General features: G+C 48.3%; 1 protein-coding gene across 3 annotated transcripts in view; it reads left to right on the forward strand.

The window, feature by feature from the left end:
- Positions 1 to 7,073, forward strand: part of Smyd3 (SET and MYND domain containing 3) — a 575,124-nt gene extending 568,051 nt beyond the window's left edge. For all 3 annotated transcript variants that reach the window (XM_028865490.2, XM_028865491.2, XM_037211193.1), the window contains one exon: positions 4,661 to 7,073. In XM_028865490.2, the coding sequence (XP_028721323.1) occupies positions 4,661 to 4,762 (102 nt within the window). In that variant the 3' untranslated portion in view covers positions 4,763 to 7,073. The remainder of the gene's footprint in view (positions 1 to 4,660) is intronic.
- The last annotated feature ends 17,933 nt before the right edge of the window (positions 7,074 to 25,006 follow it).

Here is a 25,006-nt window from a genome sequence, read left to right on the forward strand (position 1 = left end):
AAAGGGAATTGACACTTGCAGTGAGGCTTTGAAGGTGTGGAGCGGAGTGGAGTCTGCAGGGGAGCTGCTGGGCAGCTCACATGGGTCCTCGGAGGCTTTGGGCTTTCCTGCTGCCTGTTACATAGGGGGTCAGTGGCTCTGGGACTGCTTGTGGGTGAAGCTCCATGCTGTGTCCCCTACTGAATGCCCAGGCCACTTCCCCCAGCACACACACACACACACTGCTTTCATCTTGGGATGGACAGAAGAGGAAAACTCGCTTCAGTGTGCCCCTGTGGTGACCCGATCCAGAGACTGTTATCTTTCATGTGTGTCTTTTCCTTCTGATTTTTATATCCATATTTAAATTATGCTCGGGGAAGTCATTTATTGCATTCCCCAGGCTCACAGTAGAAAACATATGAGATCCTTGATAAACTTAATATATTTATATTAAAAATTAATAAGAAAGCCATATTGTTTCCAACTTTAAATCATAATTTGATCTCATTCATTTTATTTAATACATGGCCACAGTTCTAAAATTACTTTTAAAAAAAGATATGATGAGATGGAAATCAGTTCTGGGGGCCTTTTATTTCTCAAAGAGCCCTGTGCCTCTCATGTGGCAGACAATCTACATTGCCGTTTCCGGTGTGACATTTAGAATCCGTACGTGGGTGCAGCACATCCCATTGGCGGCTTCAGAGGAATCCTCCGTCGTGATTGCATGCAGGCTCCTTCTAAATGCTACCATTAAAAAATAAAATTTAATGGAAAGAGAGAAGCTTTTCCCAAACCGAGCCTGCTCCAATTTTATATTTCCTTAATCTGTTTTATAGGCCACTACAGGAAATTAAACTGGAATTGTTCTCTCTGACATGCACATGGGTAGCATTTGGGGGGTGCTGAGAGCAGGGAGACTCGGAGCTCCCGGCAACAGTTGCTCTGGCTTGTCCAAGATTTACCGCAGCTTTATTTGGGGGAGGAGGGGGGGGTGAGGCAGGAGGAAGCGTTCTTCTTCTTCCAGCTGAGCTGAAGAGGTGTCCTGAGCTCGCAGGGCTCTCTTCTGTCCCAGGCAGGTATTTGCCCCAGGGCCGTGGTAGACACAAGTGGCATCCATGGTAGACACGAGAACCGGACGTTGTCCTCCATCATCAGCTCTGCCCTGCTCAGCATGTCACATCGTTGGTACCTGCCAATGCACGAAAGTCGCTGGCAGGCTTAGCATTCTCCTCTTCTTTCTCCCTATTTCTCTTCTGTATATGACCATCACTCAGAGAAAGTCGTATTTATTAATTAATTATATCTAAGCTCTGGTTTCTGCACAAGTGATGGACTTTGGGTCCTTATCCCACCCCACCCCCACCCCACCCCTATCTTCACGTTAGTCCTCTGCCCCCTCCCTATGCTCCTGTCCTCTGCTTCTAGCCATCGTGGTGCACAGAATCCTGGGACACCAGCTCCCTATTCCCATATGACCCTAGTGTTGAGGTCACCAGAAAGTGAGAGGACACAGAGTATGGGCAGCATCATTTGACCTGGTCCACCCCAAGGTCCTCAGGCTGTCTAAGAAGCTACATCCAGGAGACGCTGCTCCTTCTCCATGGTCACTGCACTGTCCACAGCTGGAGGCTGTACCGGGCAGGTGGAGTGGACCCTGGGATGGGTCCTGAGAGCTAGGCATGCCACTCCGCCCCCTCTCAGGCCAGGTGAGTTGGAGCAGTTTCTTCTGATCAGGGTGTCTGGCTGGACATTTCTGCCCTGCTTTCAGGAAGCAGTCCGGACAGTGTGGCTGTGAGCCCAGATGGTGGTGGCTTCCCTGTCTGCTGGGTCCTGCAGCTCCCGTGTGGCCATAGGTCCCAAGTCTCCAGTGGAGCTTGGGCACCTGCCCTGCTATCAGATGGCAGCTCTGCCCCTTCAGTGGACAGGAGAATCCTGGTTAGGGCTGGAACTGCAGGAGGGAGTGAGGAAGAAAGACTGGAACCAGAGAGATGCTTGGGAAAACACAGGTCCGCCTCCACTGTCGTGGTGACGAGAAGATGGCCTTGTCTTTTGGCCGTCAGTCAAGTCACAGAGAGGCCCAGGTGCTTCCCCAGGTGGAGAACCTGCAGAAACAACCCGAGGCGAGGCCTCTGGTCCACTTAGGAGCTGCAAGAACACACCAGCAGAGGGCACTGTGCCGGGTGAGCCCTTTCTCGGGGTGGATGCAGGGAAGGATCCTGTTTGCAGGGGGCTCTCCCAGAGAACATTCACCCTTGCCTGCACATCACAAGCCTAGCCAGCCCTGGGTAGGTAGATGTGGACAGGACAGCCACAGTGGCTTTCACGAGTTTGCCACGAAGGGTCTGATCCGGAAGCCTCTGTAATGACACCACCACGCAGGTCTCTGCCTCAGACCTCAGCATGTCCAGCACAGCAGAGGGCCCAGGGCGGTGCAGGGAAAAGAGAATAAAACATGAGGCACCAGATGTTGGCTTTTAATCTCCCAGAGCCTGGCTGCCTGCAAGGTGGGGCAGCGCCTGCTCCTCCCCTCCCATCCCCTCCAACAAGCCTGCCTCGGGATATGTGTGCAGTAACTGTGCAGCAGGAGAGACCTGTGTAGATTAACAAGAAACAAGTTCCCTGTGTCTGTCCTGTCCCCTCCTGTGGACCTGACCCCCTCTGCAAGCCCAGAGCCATCGGGGCTTTCTTTCAATTTGCCTTTTTTTCTCCTAACATCTAAATGTCACCCCATCCCCTGCCCCTCCAACACACAACACACACACACACACACACACACACACACACACACACACACATACATACATACATACACACATACACACAGAGAGACAGAGAGACAGAGACAGGAGGGAAAGAGACAGAGTAAGTGGGATATAGATAGATGGATGGATGGATGGATGGATGGGATGGAGGGAGGGAGGAAGGGAGAGAGAGAGAGAGAGAGACAGACAGACAGACAGACAGAGACTACTTGTTTTCCGTTGTTTAAGCCTAAGGGAACACCTTTACAGTAACACGGAGAGAAGCCGAGAGCTCAGGCTGCCCACAGCCAGCAGTCACAAAGCTTTGTCGCCCTGACTTAAGTCTTTCCCTCTGTAGAGGCCAGGGTGTCTGACTTGATGGATGTCGAGAGGACAGAGCGATCTCACAGTGAGACCTACTCAGTTCTTTCCAGCTCCAAATCTCTATGGCTTTACGGTGTGGGAACCCAAGAATTCCACCCCTAAGGATTTATCTCAGCAAATACTTAGCAAAGAAAAGGAAAAGGAAAACAGATACACACACAATAATAACAACAGGAAACCCGTAGCTGGAAGCTCTGTGTCATATCATAATCAAAAACTACTAGAAGCGACCTAAATTTTCAAGAGGAGTTTATGAAATAGTGTCTGTCAGCGAACCGTGGGGGATCGGTGCACACCTGGAAAGTGGCAGTCAGGTTGACTTTAGCGCAGAGTGGTGGGCAGTGGCTGTGGTTGCTGGGAGTTACAGTGGGGTGCGGAGCGGGAGGTTAGGTTGTCCTGGAGCCCCTTGCCTGGTGCTTCCCAGCCACCAGCACCACATCTTAAAGGGTCTTTAGAACACATCCACACTGGATACGGTAGCTTCAGATCCCCTGCCCTGCCCCTGTCCTGCCTCCCATTGGACGTCATACCGCTGCTGTCTGGACCATTCCTTGCTCCCCAGAGAACCGTCCAAAGACTCGGTAGAGCAAAGAACAATAAGATGTTCACAGTTCCGGGTCAGGAATTGGAACTGAGCATGGTGGGAATGGTCTCCAGCCTTGCCACGCTGCCTGGCTGGCTTCTGCCTGGATGCTGGAATCATCCAAAGCCTCACTGGGCCCAGAGCCGCCACATGTGGCCGCTGCACACGGCTCTGGCTTCGTCACAGCTTAGCGGCTGGTGTCCCAGGAGCAAATGCTGGAGACCAAGGCAGAGACTGCTTGACATGAAGTTGCTGGCTTTATTTCCTATTGTGCTCTCATACTGGAGAAGCCGCCGGCTCAGCCCAGCTTTCAAAGTACTCGAGAGGTTGAATTTCAAGATTTAGTGACAGACCGGACATGGAGACTAAAGAAGCATCAGCATGCGACCACTGTACTAGCACACTCCAGGAAGAGACTGTAAAATGCGTGTGCACAGTACATAGGGATCCAGATTTAAAAAAAAAAAATCATGGGACAGCAATAGAGCACAGCAGGTGGAAGAGCTTGCCGCCAATCCCGGCAGCCTGAGTTCGATCCCTGGGGGACCCACAGGGTAGGAGAGAACTAGCTTTCTCACATTGTCCTCTGACCCCTACACGCACACCATGGCACATACATAGCCCCCCCACACACACACACACAAAATAAATAAAGCTTTAAAACCTGCTGTTAGGGGAAGCAGCATACCAGTTCTTCTTTTGTGTGACTCACTGGTCTTGGTGAGAATTACTGAGCCCCTGCACTATGCACCTAAACCTGCGCGTTCGTATAGTCTCCGAAGATCATGTCGGCCCCAGGGGGACCAGTGCGGAGCCCACTTTCTAAGCACCCGTGCCATGGTGCTGCCAGCCCTCAAAGACTGATTGTTCCCCTGTGGGCCACGGGGCCCCTAGACCATTGGGAAAAAGCCAGGCAGGGGCTTGCCTGCTTTGAGATACTCACCTGTCCCCTTTCCCTTTCCCTTAGGCCTTCGACATCATGAAAGTGACCCATGGCCGAGAGCACAGCCTGATTGAAGATTTAATTCTTCTCCTGGAAGAATGCGATGCCAACATCAGAGCCTCCTAAGGATGGCCAGAGGGACCGGGGAGGTGGCGCACCCTCATCGAACGCCTTATCGAGGTCACACACTCCGTGACCCCTGCTGTGTGAACCTCCTGTAGAAAATGCCATTCTGTGTTTGTGTGGGTAGATGTGTTTCTGTGGTGTGTCGTGAGAAGACCTATTTGTGGTAGAGCAGAACCTTACAATAAATACGAAAGAAAGATGAGTTGAAAATGCCATCAGGCAGCTTGGCTGTGCCTGCTCGTAGGTGATTTGGTATTTAAGATCTCAGCATTGGAAATGGGAACTTGCCAAAACTAGAATGGAAGGCTGGGAGGTGGTGGCGCACGCCTTTAATCCCAGCACTTGAGAGGCAGAGGCAGGTGGATCTCTTTGAGTTCAAGGCCAGTTGGGTCTACATAGTGAATTCTAGGACAGCCAGGGTTATGTAGAGAGACCCTGTCTCAAAAGAAATCAAAAATAGGATAGAATAAATGAAAACTTCCTTTTTGGATGTATATAGAGGTAATGGATTAAAGTAATCATTTGCACACATACTCCAAACACAAGTGTGCGTCCATTTTATCAAGATGCAGATTTTTCATTGTTGTTCTTTTTATTTTTATTGACATGTACTTAGTAATGTGATTTAGCTGTGGTATTTCAGTGTTTGAATACACGTGTCCAGCATACACCTATCAAAGAACAAATCTGGCCTCCCTTTTATTTCCTGCCTCTTCAGTTCCCCATTTCTCACAATCACCCATCCTAACTCTCACACACGGGAGAAAGTATCACACTTGTCTCTGTCCCGGCTTATTTCACTTCGTATCATTTTCTCCAGTTCTATCCATTCTGCTACAGATGACAGGATTTCACTCATCTTTACGGCTGAGTAATATTCCACTATTTATATGTACTTCGTTTTTCTTTGTGCATGTTGGTGAGGACCTAAGGTGATTACACCCTCAACTGTTAGGAATAGCTTCACGGTAGACATGGATAGACAACCATGTCTAGGGTTTACAGATTTAATTTCCTTTTGACATATACCAGGAAATGGGATGGCCGGATACCACGGTGGTCCTATTTTCACTTCTTAGATGGCCCTCCATACTGACATTCTGACTTAGGTTCCCACCAACAGTGTATGAGTTCCTTTTCTCCATGTCCACACCAGCATTTGTCACCTGGGGGTGTGCTTGCCCAGTCATTGGCTTTAACGGCATTTTTAATTGCATACGTGATATTTCGTTGTAGTTTCAGTTTCCCTGATGACTGATGATATTGATCGTGCCTCATGTATTTGTGACTGTTCAAAGCAGTTGCTCATTTTGTAATCAGAATCTTGCTTTTTGAATCCCTTACATATTGTAAATACACTATGTATTATGGATATGAATCCTTCATTGGGAGGAGAGTTGGTAAACAGTTCTCTCATTCCTTAGCTTGTCTTTTCCTCCATTGTGTGCTGTACAGAACTTCACTGTCATCGTTTGTCTGTCTCTGGGTTTGTTTCCTTTGCTTTAATAATAAAAAATAATTGCCTAGTCCAGCATCTATGATAGCTGTTACCCTTGCTGACATGTCTCCATGCATGTTTCCAGTTTGGATCTTGCATTTTGTCTTTGGTCCACCATGAGCTGAGTATTTGTCCAGAATGAAAGATAAAAATTGGGTTTCCATCTCTTGCATTTGGATGTCTGCTTTTCCTGCATACCTTGTTGAAGAGACCAGCCATACAGCCTGCACAGTATGGGCGCCTTTGTCAAGCATGAGCTGGTCCTGGGTGTACGAGCCGACCCCTGGGCTCTCTGTTCCACCCCACTGGTCCGTGTGTCTCTTATTACTCTGTAACCACACTGCTTCTGCCGTCATGGCTCTGTAGTATGTCTTGAAATGAGCCCCCCCCCCCGTCCCGCCCCCCATGCCTCTAGCCTCATTCTTTTTGTAGCAGGTTGTTTTAGCTGTTCTGAGTCTTTGGTGAAGAAGCAGAATTTTTGAGACGTTGTCTTTACTCCTCTGTGATCAATAACTAAGTACTTTTTTTTTTCTTTCTGAATACCTCCCTCTCCAACCCAGGCATCCTTATCTCAAAGCCTAGGATTAGGTCATTTCAGACATCACTAGAAAAGGATGTAAAGTCTCACACAAAAAGAAAAAGAAACTGAACTCAGCTCTTTGTGTAAATCTTGTGAGTGTTTTGTAATTCTTTGGGTATGTTATTATTTTCTTAAACTTCTTTTTCTTCTGTAATTGCTTGACTCTGTGGTTCGGTGTGTCGCTGAGCAGAGCAGAAAGATCTCTTGTCCTACAGTAAACTGTTCTCACCCTATTCAAGTTGACTGGCTTCCTCTGCTTTGTTGTCTTTTCTGTTTCCCAACCCTTTGGCCCGTGTCTCTATCTTTCTGCTTTGGGTCAATAACAAAAATATTTTCCTTGCCCAAAAAAAGTTGAGCCTTGTATGGTTCACTGGTCCCGGAAGCATCGCAGCCCTTCACGTTGCAGTGAGATTCTGGTAGTAAAGCAGGTCCGTGGGTTGCTGCAGATGAAATGGCCCTTAGGCAGTAGGCCTCCATCCACACTTACATTACAGGGATACAGATGTGGGGGTGAATGCAGAACCCAGAATGGCGACCCTCAGAGGAAGGGAGCAGGCCAACACTAGAACGACACACTTATGTGTAACTGAGCCTGAAGGAACAGGCCTTACTTTGTGGCAGTGAAAGCTGACAACCGGAAGCTGGGGGTGCCCCTGCCAAACATCTGCTGGCCATGGAAACAGTGAAGTGTGTGCAGGACGTCTTATGCACACCCACAAGCTCCAAGGCCTTTTCCTAAGGGTGCTTCTGCTCATGTCCCAGCCATGATGCACCCAGAACATCCCTAAGGCACATGCTGTCTCTGCTAACCACAGTAGCGTACTAGGTGGGTACCTGAAGACTGCTTCATGAGTGAGGAAACAAGCCTGAAGTCAGGTACACTAAAACCCCAGATTTACTAAGGAGCTCTGAGATGACCTTGACCTCAGCCCTTTTGGAAGGGCCAGTTCTACCCAGGTCAACAAATATTTTTAAATGATTCTGATATTTCCAGGAAAAGAGAACACAAAGGCCAGATAAACCCCGTGTGACCTCAAAATGTACGCTGTCCAGGAGAATGTGTATCAGTTAGCTTTTACTGTGTAACAAACAACCCCAGAACTTAGAGGCTCAACGTAATTTTGTTTAGCTCATACTGCCATAGGTCAGCAATTTGAGCTGGACATTTCTTATTTGTTCCAGGAATATAGTTAATTGGTAGGTCGCTTGGAGAATCAGAGTGGCTAGGTGATACAGCTCCTTAGGTTGGCTGGTTAGCTGTGTCCACATGCCAGGGGAGTTTCAAGAAGAGTAGATCTATCAACTCCCAGTCGACCAGTGCTTTTCAAGCCTGCTTTCATCACATTGGCTTTAGTGCCATAGGTCAATGCCAGCCTCAAGGCCAACTTCAAATCAAGGCATGGATACATGTCCCCTTTGCTGTAGAAACAGCTACAGTCCCACTGCAAGGCACAGAGGTGGGGGGATGGTGCCGTCTATGGCAATCACCGTAGCAGCCCTGAAACTATCTTTATGTTACTGAACACTTAACAAATATGATGAAATCTACACTCTGTACTTCTAGAAACAGACCAGAATAACTTGCTATTAGGATCCAGATTTTTAGAACGCCCATCGGTGAACTCTTTGTCATCCCCATGAAATAAAAATTAATAAATAAATAAATAAACTTCTTGTGTTCTGGGAAAAAAAGAAAACCAGGAGAGAGGGTTGCATTGTTCCCTTTGAATGCACTGGGGAAATGCTAAGGCCGTAGGAGAAAGTCGGGGGAATAACTTACATGGCCCATGGGCAGAGTTCATGGATAGGATGTTGTTGTGCTCGCCAACTTCCTGAATGAAATTTATCAGTCACTGATGATCCTGGATTAAGAGATTTGTCTTCACGCCTCCTAGAGAAAGTCTGATGGGCTTTGAAATCCCTCTCTGCCAGCTTGCAGTGTGTGGGGATGGAGGCGCCCTGCGTGCACCCAGTTTTAATAAAAAGCAAACATTTAAGCAGAGGTAAACATTTACCCAATAAAATTATAGCAAAATAATTTTGGCAAAGAGGGAAACGGTCAGAGAACACAATTTAAAATCCGTGTTACCAGTGGCTGAGGATTGATTGCGGCCCCAGCCTCCGTGAGACTTTTCATTAATCCATAGTCATTGTAGCGGCAGGCTTTTTTCACATCAGTAACTTGACGCCATTTGTCGCTCCTCTGGGATGAGAACACATTCAAACTGAAAATGAACACGCCGGGCATAATTTATAGCCGTGCCACATGAATGCCAAGAGTGTGGGGAGGAAGCTGCTTGGGAACCCACTCGTGGTGGCTACTCAGACCTCCCTTCTCTGAGCAGCAGCCAGAGAGCTGCAAACCACAGGCCCCTGATTAGACTAGCTGCAGGGAGGGAGGGGAATTCCATGCAGGACCAGATGTCTTGACAATTCCTTCAGAGTCCAGTCAGGAGTGGATGTAAGGCTCCCACAGGGGAGCCCACTGGGATTCTGCAAGGAGAGGGTTCTGGACATTGTCTGTGGGACACCATGAAATCCTCATGAAGATTCTTCTGGATGACATTGGACCCCTCCTTTCCTCTGAGGTCTAGAAGAGGTCAAGATGGTGGAAGAACAAGCAACACCCCCAAATCAGGACACCCCCTTAACATGTGGGGCTCTGCAAACATCAGGGAGATGATGCTCCCAGCATGTTCACTACTAATCCAAAGCAGTGGGAGCCTCTCTCTGTGGTCACCTCAGGACTCCATCACTCAGTTGCTGACTCTCCCTTCTCCTCTACCAAGGGAATAATACGTCCTATCCATCCCCTGAAGTACCTTTTAAATCTCATATCCATTCCCAGAAACTTCACAGGCTCCAGCATCATCCCTCAGCAGCTGGAAAGATGCCTCATTCCTCTCCCTTGCTGTCCTCCCCTTCGTCCTCCCTCAGAGCTGCAGAGGGGCCTCTCAGATGCTTGCTTCATCATGCCCTCTTGAAACAACCTCTGCTCAGAATCTTAGAGTGGATCTCCATTGCTAGCTACCCTGCATGTAGTCTTCCGGCCCTTGAGCTACAATTTCCTGTCCTTCTGGAGTCCTGCATGAGCCTAACATTCCACTCCAGCTGGACTAGTGTTCCAGCCTCAGGACTGTGTGTGTGTGTGTGTGTGTGTGTGTGTGTGTGTGTGTGTGTGTACACAAATGCATAAGAATATCACTGTAGGAGACCGTGTGAGGGGGAAATGGAAGTTGGAGGGAATGTAAGGAGAGGGTATTAGAATATATACGGTATGAAAGTGAAAAGGGCAGAGTAGAGTACAGTAGAGGAGGACCCACCCACAAATGTATGAGCCTAAGTATAAAAATGCCACAATGAAGTCTGCATGTATCGCATGCTAATTGTAAATAATTTTTTAAGTAGCACATACAGGGGCCAGAGAGATGGCTTAGCAGTTAAGAGTACTAGCTGCTCTTTCAGAGGACCCAAGTTCAATTCCCAGCACTTATAATGGCAGCTCACAACCATCTGTAACTCCAGTTCCAAGAAATATGTTGCCCTCTTCTGACCTTCAAGGTACCAGGCACACATGTGATGCATGGACATACATGCAAGCAAATGCTTACACAAATAAAATAATAAAAAATTATTTTTTTCCTTTTAAAGTAAATTTAGACTAAAAACTGTAAGTAATCTTCACTCCTATGAGGCGATTGTGTGGCCTTAGCTCTCTGGAGTTCTTTCTTTGTATATTTTTGCTTAGCTTTATGGTAAATAGTCTCCATTTTATTGTCACATTTTCTAGGACTCTTCTGAGTTCCACTACTGTTACTAGGAATTTGCAAGAATTCTTGCTTATCTTTTGTTCACTAAAGGAGAAAACTACAGGAAAAACACTAGTGTTTTTAAAAAGTGTTGTCCTATTCTCTGATCTCAGTGTATTACCTCTCTGGAAATATTAAAGATGTGAGAGAATTTTAATTCTTTTTCCTTGCTACATATTTTTCCATCAAATTGTCTTCTTTTGCTTGGACGAGGCTCCAGCTTCTACATCTATCTTTTCCTGTGTCTCTCTGTTTATAATTTAAGGTAGGATTCCATGCACCTTCTCTGTACTCTATGGCTTCCTGTTGAAGAACAGGAGGGTCCTGAGGCAAAGCTTTCCATCAAAACAGTGAAAAGGGAGCAGGTAATTTTTGAAACATTGGAGAAATCTAAAGGCAGTGGAGGAGAATCTAGGCCGATGAGGAGATGAGGGATTAGATAGATGGCAGAGTGCCAAAACTGTCCCCAAAGGCGTTTGTCAGTGCCACAGACTCGGAAATCAGAAGCTTTCCTGGGAAAGGGTCAGTAGCCATGGTTCCTAACCTCCCTGAGCAGGGCAGACATAGAGGAGAGCCTGTCCATGTTGCACTGAGACCCCACATGGCTGCCATGTGGACTGAGCATTTACTGTGAGGAGAAACAGCCATGCTGTGATGTGTGCATGAATGATAAATGGAAGGAGAGGTGGCAAAAGCACCTGGTGGTATAAGCTTCAGTCTAGGCAGGCAAAGCCGGGTTGAGCAAGAGACATCTCACTTCAAACTGATTTCAAGTTGTCTCCAAGCAGCAGGCTTCCCAGGACTCTGAGAGAAATCGATAGCCTCAGGAACAAGCCTGCCACCACCCAGGCCTTAGGAAGCCCCGAAGTCATCATTCAAGGTCAGCAAATGACCTTGTCCATGGTAACCAGCAACTTGAGATCCAAAGCAACTTGAATTAGAGCCTGGAGAAACAGACTTAGATTTCACATCATGGAAATAAGTCAATTATAGAATTCTGGAAACTAGAGACCAACTTCATATCATAAAAGTGGGAAGACGGGTTCATGAGCACCCACCCATAGTTGATGAACTATTGACAATTAATGTCTTCTGGGCACAGGGAGAAAGCTGGTTTTCTTTAAGAACATGGTTCCTATTAGGTCTACCGTGCTCAAGATGGTGCCACATCCAAGTACATGGGCAGCACAAATTAGACTCAATGGGAAGGAGGCTTGAAGTAGGAACAAGCTAGGGAAGTAGCAGAGGTGGGTCTGTGGGAGTTAGCAGAGAAGTGGGGTGTGTGAATATGATCAGTACGTCATGCATGCATGGAATTCTCAAAGAATTAATACAATAGACATTTTCAAAGTGACATTCTATATTTGAATAGAACCATACAGAGCCTAGAGGTGGGAACTAGTTTCTGAAATCAAAGTGGCAATGGATGTCCTTGTCAGAAGATGGATCACAGTGGAAAGGAAAGGAAGCCAGTGTGGGCTGGAAGACGTTTAGAAGTTGTCCCTTACGCTGGTTCAGAGGGAGGAGCACATGGGAAGTCTAGTAGACAGCCGATGTGGGAGTTAGACAGACAAGATCCAGCGTACGCTGGATGGAAGAACCACGAAGAAGGAAGAGAGAGAGTACAGGGGTCAACCTGAGCATACAAGGTCATGAATTCCTCCAATAAGAGCATTAACTTCAAATTCAGAGTGCGATGAGCAAAAAGAAAAAAAATCACAACAGAAACATCATTATGATTTAGACAAAAGCTAGAAAAAATAGAAAATCTTAAAGATTTTTAAGAGGGAGAAAAAGGGCAGTTTGCTTTCAAGCATTGCCAGGCAGTGGTTCATAGAGTAACTTCCATCTGTCAGAAGGAGTGATGTTTTCAGATAATGAAGGAGAAGAACTGGTTCCTGGAATATGATACCCTACAAAACTGTCCTTCAGGAATTGCAGGAGAATGAGAGCATAGAACATAAACTCAAGAGGAGTTATGACTCACAGACCATAACCTGGGGAGGGAAGTGTGCCAGGCCTGGGAATGTAGCTCAGTGGTAGAGGGATCCCCTAGCATGGGAAGGCTTCATCCTCACCACGCAAAAGTGCACGCCATCCCCTGGTGGGCAAGGAACCGTGGATGAGAGATCGGTAGTGTAAGAGGACATAGAGAAGAAAGCAGCCAGCCCTGGCACTCCAAGCCATGCAGAGGCTCCTGACCTTGGTGGCACCAGTTTCTACATGTGATTCTTTCTGCTGTTGCTAAACTGTAGATTATTTTCCAGTTAAGGGATTATTTATTTGTATTTATATGTATGTGCGTGTTTGTCTGTATGGGCACCACATGCAAGCGAGTGCCACGGAGGTCAGGAGAAGACATTAGAATATTTTGAGCTGGAGTTATAGGCGGTTGTGAGTGTCCTGGTGTGACTGCTGGGAACTGAACTCGGGTCCTCCGCAAGAGCCCGCCCTTAACCACTGAGCCATCTCTCAGCCTTGGGTTGACTTCTTGGTCTTTCTACTCTTCTAGTGTTCAGTACTCCTGCTGTTTTCCAGAATGTACTTTAGTATAGGGAGTTTAAAATTCCAGTGTGGATGGGGAAGGGTTTATGGAGGCCCCATTCCCAGTTGAGGGGCTACTGGCAGTTGAGAGCTGCTGGGGGAGGGAGGGTCTCTTTATTTTGGGTGTGTCTACTGGCAAATGACTCATTCCCCCAATGGATAGTCCTATACCCCTGTGTGTATAGGCAGCACTAATTGGACTCAGCAGATTAATAATAATAATAATAATAATAATAATGATAAAATAATAGGGGCCTAGCGTTGGGAGGGAGATGTGTTGGAGTGCTGAGAGCAATTTGGAGGAGAAAGTTGGGGGATATAATTAAATTTCATGTGTGTGTGAAACTTTCCAAGAGTAGACAGAAAGTACTCCTAAATAGATGATTTACCTTGTTCCCAGTCATGTTGCCACCACGCCTTCGTCTTTCCAAGGGGAAGCCTGGTAAACAGTAAATGTCTACCACGCTGAACCAAAGGAACCACGATGGCACTTTTTGTTTTCCATGCTCCGAAGACTCTGTATGTCATACAGAGTGGAGCCAGAGGATACTCACCTTCCTATGTTTGCCCTCTTTTCACTTAGCTCATGTCTTTGGGGTTCAGCCATGTTGTATCATTTTTGGACTGAATATCTCGTGTATGTACAGGTCACATTTCCCAAGTCCATTCACCTGTCAGTGGACTTTGGACAGTTATGCAGGGCACTGCGGTGAGCTGGTAAGCAGGTATCCCCGGAAATCTCTGCTTCCCGTACACTTCCAAGCATTCTGCAAGTTCTTTCGCTTGCATGCTCAGAGCTAGAATTGCTGGGTTGTATGGTCAAGCCATGTTTAATTTTTGGACGAATCTCCAAGCTGCTTTGCACAGCAGCTGAACTATTTTAGATCTGTACACTTCCAAGCATTCTGCAAGTTCTTTCGCTTGCATGCTCAGAGCTAGAATTGCTGGGTTGTATGGTCAAGCCATGTTTAATTTTTGGACGAATCTCCAAGCTGCTTTGCACAGCAGCTGAACTATTTTAGATCTGTTCCAGCAATGCACAAGAGTTCCCACTTCTCCACAGCATTGCCAACACTTGCTGTTTTCCTTTGTTTTGCTGAAGCAGGGGTCTAACTATGCCGCCCCCACTTCCCAAGTAGCTAAGATCGTAGATATATGCCGCCTACCACTCAGGGCTTATTGTTTTCTGGGGTCTTGTTTTGTTTTGTTTATTCAATCATAGCCACCCTAATAGATGTAAAATGGAATTTATCATGAATTTGATTTCCATAATGATTAACTATACTTGACATCTAACCTGCTTTTTTTTTTTAAAATCTGGAGTTAGTATAAAATTTTTTTTTTTAGGATACTTAGAAATTTTTGTTTCAAAAGATAAGAACCATCAAAAACCAATAGGGGCACATGAGCCTGTAGTACAGGTACAGGGAGTCTGAGCTAGAAGGATTGCTTGAGCCTAGGACTTAAAAGCCAGCCTGGACAACATAGAGACTAGGTTTCAAAAAAGAAAAATCCAATGGAGGGCATTGTTGCTGAGCTACTGTGCTGCTGGGTGTTTTTATATTCACCGGGAAGGCTGGGCTCCTGAGCTCTGAAGCCCCAGAGCCGCCGCTCAAGGATGTGAGAAGGAGACATCTCCACCCCTCACCGTCTCTAAGGACACAGGGAAACCCACATCGTACACAATGGCTCGTGCCTTTTTACAGTGGGGAACTATGTGACATTCGTTTCCATCTCTCAGTTCAATGTGTTTCATGGGTCACATGATCTCCGATTACGAAGGTGACACTTAGGACAATTTTTATGGCAAATTGAGTCCCAAAGTACAACCCCCGAAGGGATCGGCATTAATAATGGGCCGTAAGAGCTTCAGCAGGGGGCCTGAGCCGGGTTCCAGCGCAATGAAATGCAGTTGCTAATGTAGCATTTCAGGAAGAAACAGACAGGAATGTGTTATTAAGATGTGTGCAACATCTTCTCCTTTCAAAGATGGATGTTCGCATTACCATAGACACCCACCGGATTACAGAATAATGAAGACAGAATTATTTTTGCTTGAATTGGGATTTCCCTGTGGCTGAGTTAAGAAGCATGACCCACCACCAGTGAATTGGAATGGCTTTTCCTAAGGATCAACCACTCTGATCGCTTTGTTTATGCTCTAGGTGGTCCTGGGCGGTTTACTTTGTCAACACAGGAGCCAGTGCCTTCCAGTACATGTGTAGGGGGTGAGGTGGGAAGGGGAGCCTGGCTGGATGGTACATACGTAAAACCTGTGAACATAGCAAGTCTGCCCAGCAAATACTCCCCTAAGAGATGTCCGGATTTGAATGGTCCTGTGCAGGGCAGCATACCGAAGACACTAATGTCAGAGTCTGGCCAGCGAGATGGCTCTCTGGGTGGAGTTGCTTGCCACCTAAGCCTGACCTGAACTCCATCCCCAGGAGCCGTGGATGGGGTGAGAGACCTGAGAGTTGTTCTCCTGTGCTCCGCTCACCGCAAGCCTGGGTTTGGGGGCCTGCCCTTTATATTCTATACCATGGGATAGCTGGGTCCTTAGGGTGGTCTGAGGAACGCTGACTCAGCACATAGCGAATTCCCAGAAAGCAGAACGAAATAGACTAGAAGCCTCCCAAAGCAAACAGAGAAACAGAAAAGAAAAGGAAAAGGCAAAGTAAAAGCAAAGAAGGCTCTCTCTCACTCTATTCGCTGTGTCTCTTCCTCTGTCTTTTTTTTTTTTTTTTTTGGTTTTTTTTTTCTTTCTCTTCTCTCTCTTCTCTCTCTGTTCTTCTCTCTTCTTTTTTGTGTGTGTGTGTGTGTGTGTGTGTGTGTGTGTGTGTGTGTGTATGTGTGTGAATGAGTCAGTTCTCTCCCTCTACTGTGTAGGATCTGGGAATGTGACTCAGGCTGTCAGTCTTAGCAGCAAGTGCCATCACCCGCTGAACCATCTTCCCAGACCCTGGTTTGCTTTACAGACACCTGGTCCCCTGGTCCCTGGCAGTTGAGTTCAACAGCCACTGAAAAGCACATCAAAAATCTGTTCTGTGCAAGATGAGGTACTAGAAGCCGGGGAAGCAGACCTGTCCCTGCCCGATGAAAGCTTCCGGTCTAATTGCAGGTACACACCCCGGCGTAAGAAAGCATCACTGTAGGATGTAGGTAGGATGGACCAGTGTTTCCATCCCTCAAGGGCTCACGGACAGTGGGAGCTGTGTTAGTTGCTTTTCTATTGCTGAGCTAAAACACCATGACCAAGACAATCACTGAAGGGAGGGTTTATTTTTAGGCTTATGGTTCCAGAGGGATCAGAGTCCCACCATGACGGTGGGGAGGCATGGCAGCGGGCACCTCAGGAGGAACAGCTGAGAGCTCACATCCCAAAACACAAGCAGGCAACGGAAAACTCCAATTGGCACAAGCTTGCCCCCAGGGACACACTTCCTCCAGCAAGGCCGCATTTCCTAAACCTGCCCAAGCAGGGCCACCAAGTGAGGACCAAGCCTTCCAATGCCATTTATCATTCCAACACCACCATCTCTTATAGAGTCCTCACTGAAGGCCCCACAAAGGGAAGGGGCACTTGACTGGCAAGAGACAAGTTGAAAGGGCAACTGAAGAGCTGGCTTCCACCCTGTCTCCTTCTCAATTCACATGTTGAAGTCCTAACCACAGGCACTTCCAGGTTTAACCGTGTTGGCAGAAGGGACTTTTAATAGGTAATTCAATGCAAACCAGGCCGATAGCGCGGGCCCTCCTTCCAGTCTGACAGGCGGGCATCTTGCTACAAAGTGATGATTTGGTCACCAACACTGAATGCTGTGACAAGGGACAGCGTGACAACAAGAAGGAGCCACTGCCAGCCAATGAGTGCAGCATGAGGGGAGCCCACGCCAGCACCTGACCTTGAACTTCCAACCCCCACACTGTAGGGAAGTCAATTTCTGCACTGCCGGGGCGGGGGTGGGGAGGGGAGGAAGCCTAATAAACTATATTAGACTGTATTGTTTACTTCCCTGTGTCTATGAAGAAAAAATCACAAAACCACTTTGGAGAGGAAAAGGTTTCTTTTGGCTTATTTCTTACAGTCCATCTGGAAGGAAAGCCATGGCAGGACCCTGGGGGCAGAACAGAGGAGACCATGGAGGAACGCTTCGTGCTGGCTTGTTCGCCATGGTTTGCTCGGCTTGTTTTATTCCACAGCCCAGAACCACCGGCCAAGGGGTGTCACCACCCACAGGGAGCAGGGCCCGCTCACATCAATCATCCATCAGGAAAACGCCCCAATCCTACAGGCCGGTCTAATGGAGGCATTTTCTCAGTTGAAGTTCCTTCTTCCCAGATGCCCCTGGCTTGTGTCAAGCTGAAAAAAGAAAAGAATTAACCAATGTACAAACCAATATTGACCATAAACCACTATTTCTGTTTGGATTTTTTTTTTTTAATCCTCAAGCTTTGTCGTCACCACTGTGCCTTGCCAGGGGGCAGGTGCTGAAAAAATGTTGTAGGTCTACAAGGGTTTGGACGGCGTCTGTCTCCATCGCTGTTGATTCTTGGCTTCCAGCACCATGTGTGACACCCTGCGGTGAGTAAAGTCCCCTCCTGCAGTTTCCACACCCTCCTGAGAGCCTGTCTCCCATCCACGCTCACTACACTAAGCTCCCAGCTAGCCCTTCCCTCCCGCCAGAGCTCAGGATCAAAGATGGTAAAGGCAGAGCCTCCACCCTAGAGTCCCCCTCCAAGGGCTCCCCTCAGAGGCATAGGTCAGCTGAAGCTGGGCCAGGCGGGATATGACTGGGCAGCAGGTGCCTTCAGGACCTGTTTATGCCCTTGTCAGCTCAAACGAGACTCCTATGTTTTAATTTTGCCATTCTTAAGAAGCTCCGTGTGTTTTAATAAGGACCTTAGAGACACCCTCCTCCTTTGCAAGCAGAAGAATAATTCAGGTGCAGTAATTAGGGTCCGTGCACTGGCCGACCAGGTGGAGGGTCCTAATGAGGCCTCCCTTCCCCCACTCCCCTTCCTTCCTGGGCTCTCCCAAAGGGGGTTTTTACTAGAGAAAGAGCAGATCCACTGTCAGGGAGGGGAAGTCCTGTATTAGTCAGGGTTCCCCGGAGAAGCCGAACCAACAGCGTGCATGTGTACAGAGCCGGGAGCCCATGGCCCTGCACTCGATAATAGACTTGCACAGGAGTCGGGGACAGACCACGGCACAGGGGCTGGGATGCCACTCAGTGGTCAGACAGGCGCCTACCCATGGGCAAGTGCTAGGCCTGCATCTCCGGCACCACAAAAAGAAAGAAAGAAGATGACACCAGAGGGCTGTCCCCAACCCTGAGAGAGATGTCCCTGGAGGCTACGGAGAGGGCATCCACCATTGACAACTTCAAACATAATGCCATGGAAGGGATGCTCCTCCCTCTCCCCAGAGCCCTCGAACCTTACTCATCCCTATGGCTAGAAGCACAGTTGTCGGGGGTGGGGGCTACGTGGGGGGGGGGCAGGACTAGCATGAGTGACCGTTCCGTGCTATGGGAAGCCCTGAGGTTTCTGAGACTGTGGCTTCTCCGGCCACTGTGGCTCTGACGCACAAACTTCCTTTTCAGATGTTTCATGGAGCGCTCCCTACCCCCACCCCCACATCAAACCTGTAACCTGACAGTGAATACGTGGACAAATAGGTGGGCAGGTGGTTCGGGTAAGGGAGTGGCCTCTCCATCCCTGACCAATGGTTGTGCCCAAGGAGAGGTGAATCTACGGAGAATGAGGAGTGTTATTTAAGTTAGCATTTCTGGATTTGAGAAAGGGGAATTCACGACACAGGAACCAGGGGTGGAAAAGTTTGATAATGGGAAATCCATAATTTCTCAGAGCGCATAAGTTAAATGCATAATAGTCACTGCAGGCCATTCTTCTTAGAGAGGACCCCTCTGCTGTCTTGACAGTCAACACATCCCTTCTCAGAAGCAGCAACAGGCCTAGGACTGTCTTTTCCCAGCCAGCCATGGAGGTTGCTCACACCAGGGGCCCCCATGCCTATTGCTTCTCCCAGGGTCGTTTGTACTTAGAATTGATTTGGAATTGCATGTGCGTGGGTAGAACATTCTACAGTACACTGAGCCAGATAGCAACAATATTTAGCAGGACTCAGCTATGTCCTTACAATCCTGTCCATGCAATGCCACACCATTCTTCGCTGCTTGGTGGAGACCCAGAGCTGGGTCCCAAGCTGGGACAGAGCACAACCACCTCATCTTGCCTCTCCCACGCTGTCCTTCTCTTCTCTTCCCTGGGACCTCAAAGCAGTGATCTCAGGAACCCCGAGTTGTGCTCCAGGCCACAGGGAAGGAAGCACTTGTTCATTGATGGTAGAGCTGACCTTTCGTCTCTCACATAGGCGGGCAGACATGAGTTAGCACAGTGACTAAGAGTCACAATTTCACAAAAAGAGGATGAGGCAAAGACCCCCTAATGGCTTTTTCATACTAGTGTGGAAAAGGGAAAGCTGGGGACCACCTCACCTCTCAAGGTTGCCTGAAGGGATTGAAACGTGTGGCACAACCACTTGGAAGAGCTAGGATGAAGAAACAGCTGGACCCTGAGCAGACCATGAGGCAAATTTCCAGCCTGGAGATTGTAATGTGGATAGGTCTGTTATTTGGATGGTATGGGTCATTAAGTACTCCATATAAACAATTGTCTGTGTGCAAGAAAGAGGGACATTAACCTTGAGACATTCTATAGGAAGGGCTCTGAAGAAAGGAACTAGAATCCATGACTCAGGGGCATTAGTGTGAGTTAGCATTTGCGGGTCTCTCTGTAGTAACTCACAACGAAACACTAAACCTAACCCAAACTGAAACATTGTTCCCAATATTAACCCTAACTCTAACATCAATCCCAACCTAATCCTAATCCTAAAACTAACCCTAAAAGATAACCCCTAACCCTAACCCTAAGTCAATCCCTGACCATAACTCAAACTCTAATCCTAACTCTAAATCAAACCCTAACCTAAACCAAACTCTAAACCTAACCTTGATCTTAACCCCTAACCCTAACCCTAACTACACTCCAGAAGTCCCCACAGAAAACCCTTCAGGTTTTGTTACTGCTGGAGTTTAGATATGAAGTGCCCCCTCCCAGGTGTGTGTGATAAGGGCTTTGTCCCCAGCCTGGCACTCCTGGGAGACCTTTAAGAGGTGGGACCTAGTGGAAAGTTCCCACATCATTAGGATGAGGTGATGAGGATGGTCAGTGTCTGTTCCGCTGCTTGCCTCCTGTACAAATGACTCACAGTCTGTCAAAAATATGTCAGAAAATAAACAAAAACCCACCACTGTGGTCTTAGGCCTGCTGAGCAAAGACCAGATCACAGTGTACTCCTGCACACTGCCTGCCTCCAGCCACTGATAAATCCCGGGAGAAACCAGACAGGACAGACTAGGCCTCGGCTCTGACACATGAGAACCCAAATATGCTCTGAGACCTCCGAGTCCGCTGCAAGTCATGGTTCTCAAGCCAACACCTGGCTTCAGGAATCCTCAGCCCAGAGTGGAGAGAGAAATGAGAGAGAGAGAGAGAGAGAGAGAGAGAGAGAGAGAGAGAGAGAGAGAGAGAGAGAAGAAGGAGGAGGAGGAGGAGGAGGAGGAGGAGGAGGAGGGAGGAGGGAGGAAAGGAGGGAGGGAGGGAGAACATTCCCAGGACACATGGGGTTCTACCTAAGCCCACTGCGCTGCATCATAACTCAATTTGTGTGCCGCTCTGTGCTAAGTCACAGAAAGCACTCCTGCCCCCAGAAGCCAAGTTCAGAGACAGATGTACATGCCCTTTGTTAAAATATGTAGAAGCACCAGCCAAGAGCTTGGCGCATCTTCTAAGGGTGTGCTGGCCCATGTGGAAACTCCTTTTTGTACATGTGTGAAATGAACGGGCAAGTGAATCAGTGAAACAGGTATAAGGAGGAAGAGCAAACTTCCTTTGGGGCCACTGGGACTCTTTTATTTGTTGTTCAAGTGGACAATTGAAAACGTGGCCACTGGATGTGTGTGAAACGCCTTGTAACAATGTTTTATTCCTCTTGTTACGGCTAGCTCACAACTAGGAATTTATCCTCAGGGATGTGTCGGAGGAAGAAGAGATTCATGCTCAGTGTGTTTGTGACAGTGTAACTGATGGCAGTGGGAAGCAAGCACAAGGCCACCACGGTCCATGACTGGGAAGAGGCACAGCGATGGGACCCAGGCCATGTGATGAGATGTTCTGCAACTGGCCCCGTCCTATGGTTAGAGCATGCGCTGTGCTGTTCCGGCAAGTGCACATGGTGGGGCTGAGGGGAAGCAGATTCTGACAGGGTCATACTCAAGGTTATTTGGAGAGAGAGAGAGAAACAGGCACACACAGAGAGAAACAGAGACACAGAGAGAGAAGCAGGCACACACACACACATACATGCAGAGAGAGAGACAGAGAGAGACAGAGAGAGAGAGAGAAACAGGTGCACACACACATACATACATGCACACACACAGAGAGAGAGAGAGAGAGAGAAGAGAGAGAGAGAGAGAGAGAGAGAGAAAGAGAGAGAGAGACAGGCACACACAGAGACAGAGAGAGAAACACAGAGAGAGAGAAGCAGGCACAGGCACACACACACATACATACATGCAGAGAGAGAGAGACAGAAAGACAGACAGAGAGAGAGAGAACAGGCAGAGACAGAGAGAGAGAGAGAGAGAGAGAGAGAGAGAGAGAGAGACAGGCACACACACAGAGACAAAGACAGAAAGAGAAACACACAGAGAGAGAAGCAGGCACACACACACATACACACATGCAGAGAGAGAGAGAGACAGAGAGAAACAGGCACACACACACAGAGAGAGAGAAAGACAGAGAGACAGAGAGAGAGAGCGCAAGCACACAAACTAATGATAACAGCAGCAGTGTTTCTCACTGGTGTGAGCTAAAAGGTGATTTTTACTTCCTGGTTCCAGCTTTACGAATCCAGTTTAAAAAGATTAGAAACCAAAGAGCTTAATGGCAGCACACCTGTAATCCGAGCACCTGGGAGGCCGAGGAAGGAAGGGTGCTGTGACTTCAGTCCCAGCATGGACGGCATAGCAAGTTCTGGGCCAGTCTGGGCTATAGAGTGGGACTTGGTCCCAAACAAAACAAAAAGTTAAAAGCTAAACGACAGACCCAGCTCCTGAGTCCCACCCAGAAGAAGGAGCAGGGGGTTGACTAATTTTCGTGATGAAAAGCTAAGCAGGCACTGTGCACCCACCCAGCAGACGGGCCCTACCCAGCAGCTCCCCCAGGGGGCAGCAGGGGGACCTGCCAGTCACCTCCTCCAGGCAGGTGGACAGTGCTCAGGGTGCCATCATCTCCCTCTTCCTCTTTCCTCGTGCCCTGGAAAACACTGTCCCGCTGAAGCTCGGCCCTGAGCTCACGCTGAAGGAAAGGGCAGAGGCCTTTGCTGTTGATGATAGTCATGTGCATCCTCCTGTTGGTCATGGGTAACTGTGTGTAGTTAGGCAGAACTCTTGAGGCCCGGGATTTCTTTTATCCTAGAGACCAGAAGGGGGTTCATAAAGGTTTGTTCGGTGCTTGCTTTTATAGAGGAGCCACAGGACTCAGAAACCCTGTGGGCTTTCATGTCTTGGGGAGTAGAGTGCCTTAGGGATTCGGAAGCCAGGGCTAGTCAGTGGTTTGGAGGTCTCAGCTGTGCTGTGTGTATCATAGGCCAGGGGCCTAGGTCTGGCCCTGGTACCAAGCACTGCACCCTTCCTCTGTGAACTGTGGGCTTCGTGTCAGCTAGGGGTTGTAGATGTAACCGTCTTATTAAATAGAAACGCAGAGCCAAATGCAGAGTTGAAAGCCCAAGAGGTCAGAGTAGTAGCTAAGAGCTAAAAACCCTTTCTTACCCTTCGCTGCCGCTGCTGTCCTTCCCCTCCGAAAGAGACCTACTTCCTGTGTATCTGTCTTTTTATTGACTTTCTGTTCTGCCTTCTCATTGGTTGTAAACCCAACCACATGACCTCCTCGTCACTGCCTGTCTATACAGACCTCCAGGTCTTCTATGGTTGGTATTGAGATTAAAGGCATGTGTCTCCATGCTGGCTGTATCCTTGAACACACAGAGATCTGCATAGCTCTGCCTCCCAAGAGCTGGGATTAAAGGTGTGCGCCACCACTGCCCAGCTTCCGCTATGGCTTGCTATTAGCTCTGACCCCCAGGCAACTTTATTTATTAACATACAAGTAAAATCACATTTCAGTACAAATAAAATATCACCATAAGGGGTTTCCAAATTCAGTCCTTTGGTACCTTCCTCAAGGGAGTCTGAAGTTTCTGCACCTCCATTCCTGGCTCTCCTGCTGCATCAGCTCCCCCAAAATGGTTGGTTGACTTTCATTCAGCTGGTGTTGGCTGGGTGCTGAGTGAGCTACAGGATTGGTTCTGGATGCTAGGAAAGTGGGAGGGGGGGGGCTAAGAAAAACTCAGCTGGCAGTGTCATAACATCCAGCTAAGTCTCTGTGGCCATACTCCAAGTGTTCCACATGTTTATAAGGATTTTTGAGAAACGTCTTCAGCTAGAAGAGAAGGTGGAGGCCCCCAACACTGTGACAGCCCCTATCTAAAACACAAAGCTTCCCTGGGGACAGGAATAGCCTGACTTGCTAATTCAGGATGAAGGACCCTTGCATGGCATTTCATGATGTCTTAGTCTCAAGGACAGCTAGGTGACAGTTGGCATCACAGTCCTGTGGGAGACAGAATAGCAATGGGCAGGTTGATGGGTGTCCTCCCTGAGATGAAGCAATAGAAAACAAGACATCATGGGTTGGACGTGAAACATCCCTACAGGCTTTGTGTTTGAACCTTTGGTCCTCGGGTACTGGCACGATTTAAGGAGGCCACTGACCAGCCTAGAGCACTGGAGCTGACTTTGTTTCTGTTCCCTCAGAACCACTGGGGATGAGCTACCCTACCTGGGTCCACCATGATGGACTCTATGAAGCCATGGGCTAAAAGCAATCTTTCTTCTCTTGGGTTGCTTCTGACAGACACGTGGTCACCTGTATTAAACAACGGAAAGAGGCTGGAAAGACGGCCAGTCAGGAAAGCGCTAGCCACACAGGCATGAGGGCCTGAGTTTGATCCCCAGAACCAACCCATGTTTTCAAAAAAGCCAGGTGCGGCGGCGCCGGTGTGTACTTGTAGTGCCAGCACTGAGGAGGTGGAGGCAGGAGGATTCCTGGGGCTTTCTGGGTGGCCTAGTCTAATCAGCAAGTTCCAGGCTAGTAAGAAATCCTGCCTCGAAAAATGAGGTGGACCGTGCCCAAAGAACAGCATCTGAGATTGACCTCTGGCTCCCACACTTAGGTCACACACATGTGTACCCCACACAGACACACACAGACACAGACACACACACACACACACACACAATGTAGATAGCTATCTAGAGACTATCAGTGCAAAAGTCAAAGCTGCTTCTGATGACCACACTCATTGTCCTGGCCAACCCTCCTCGGTGGGCAGATGTGAAATGAGGACAAGCTGAGGTGATGGGCCATGCCTGACCCCTGGAGGACTGAGGGATGGAGGTCTTAATGGAGGTCTGAGAAGACCGGAAGCAACCCCCTCCATGCCCTGTGTTCTCTGTCCTCCCAAGGGAGTGATCCGTGCACAGCAAACCTTGGGCTTCCAGAGAAGGTGTTACCACTGAGAACCCTGATCGCTTTTTCCTATGGCTTCTTTGGTGCTCCGGGGAGCCCAGGAGGGGCTTGTCTAGGATGTGAGGAGAAAG

Source organism: Peromyscus leucopus, chromosome 15, assembly GCF_004664715.2.
Source record: "Peromyscus leucopus breed LL Stock chromosome 15, UCI_PerLeu_2.1, whole genome shotgun sequence".
NCBI classification, from domain to species: Eukaryota; Metazoa; Chordata; class Mammalia; order Rodentia; family Cricetidae; genus Peromyscus; species Peromyscus leucopus.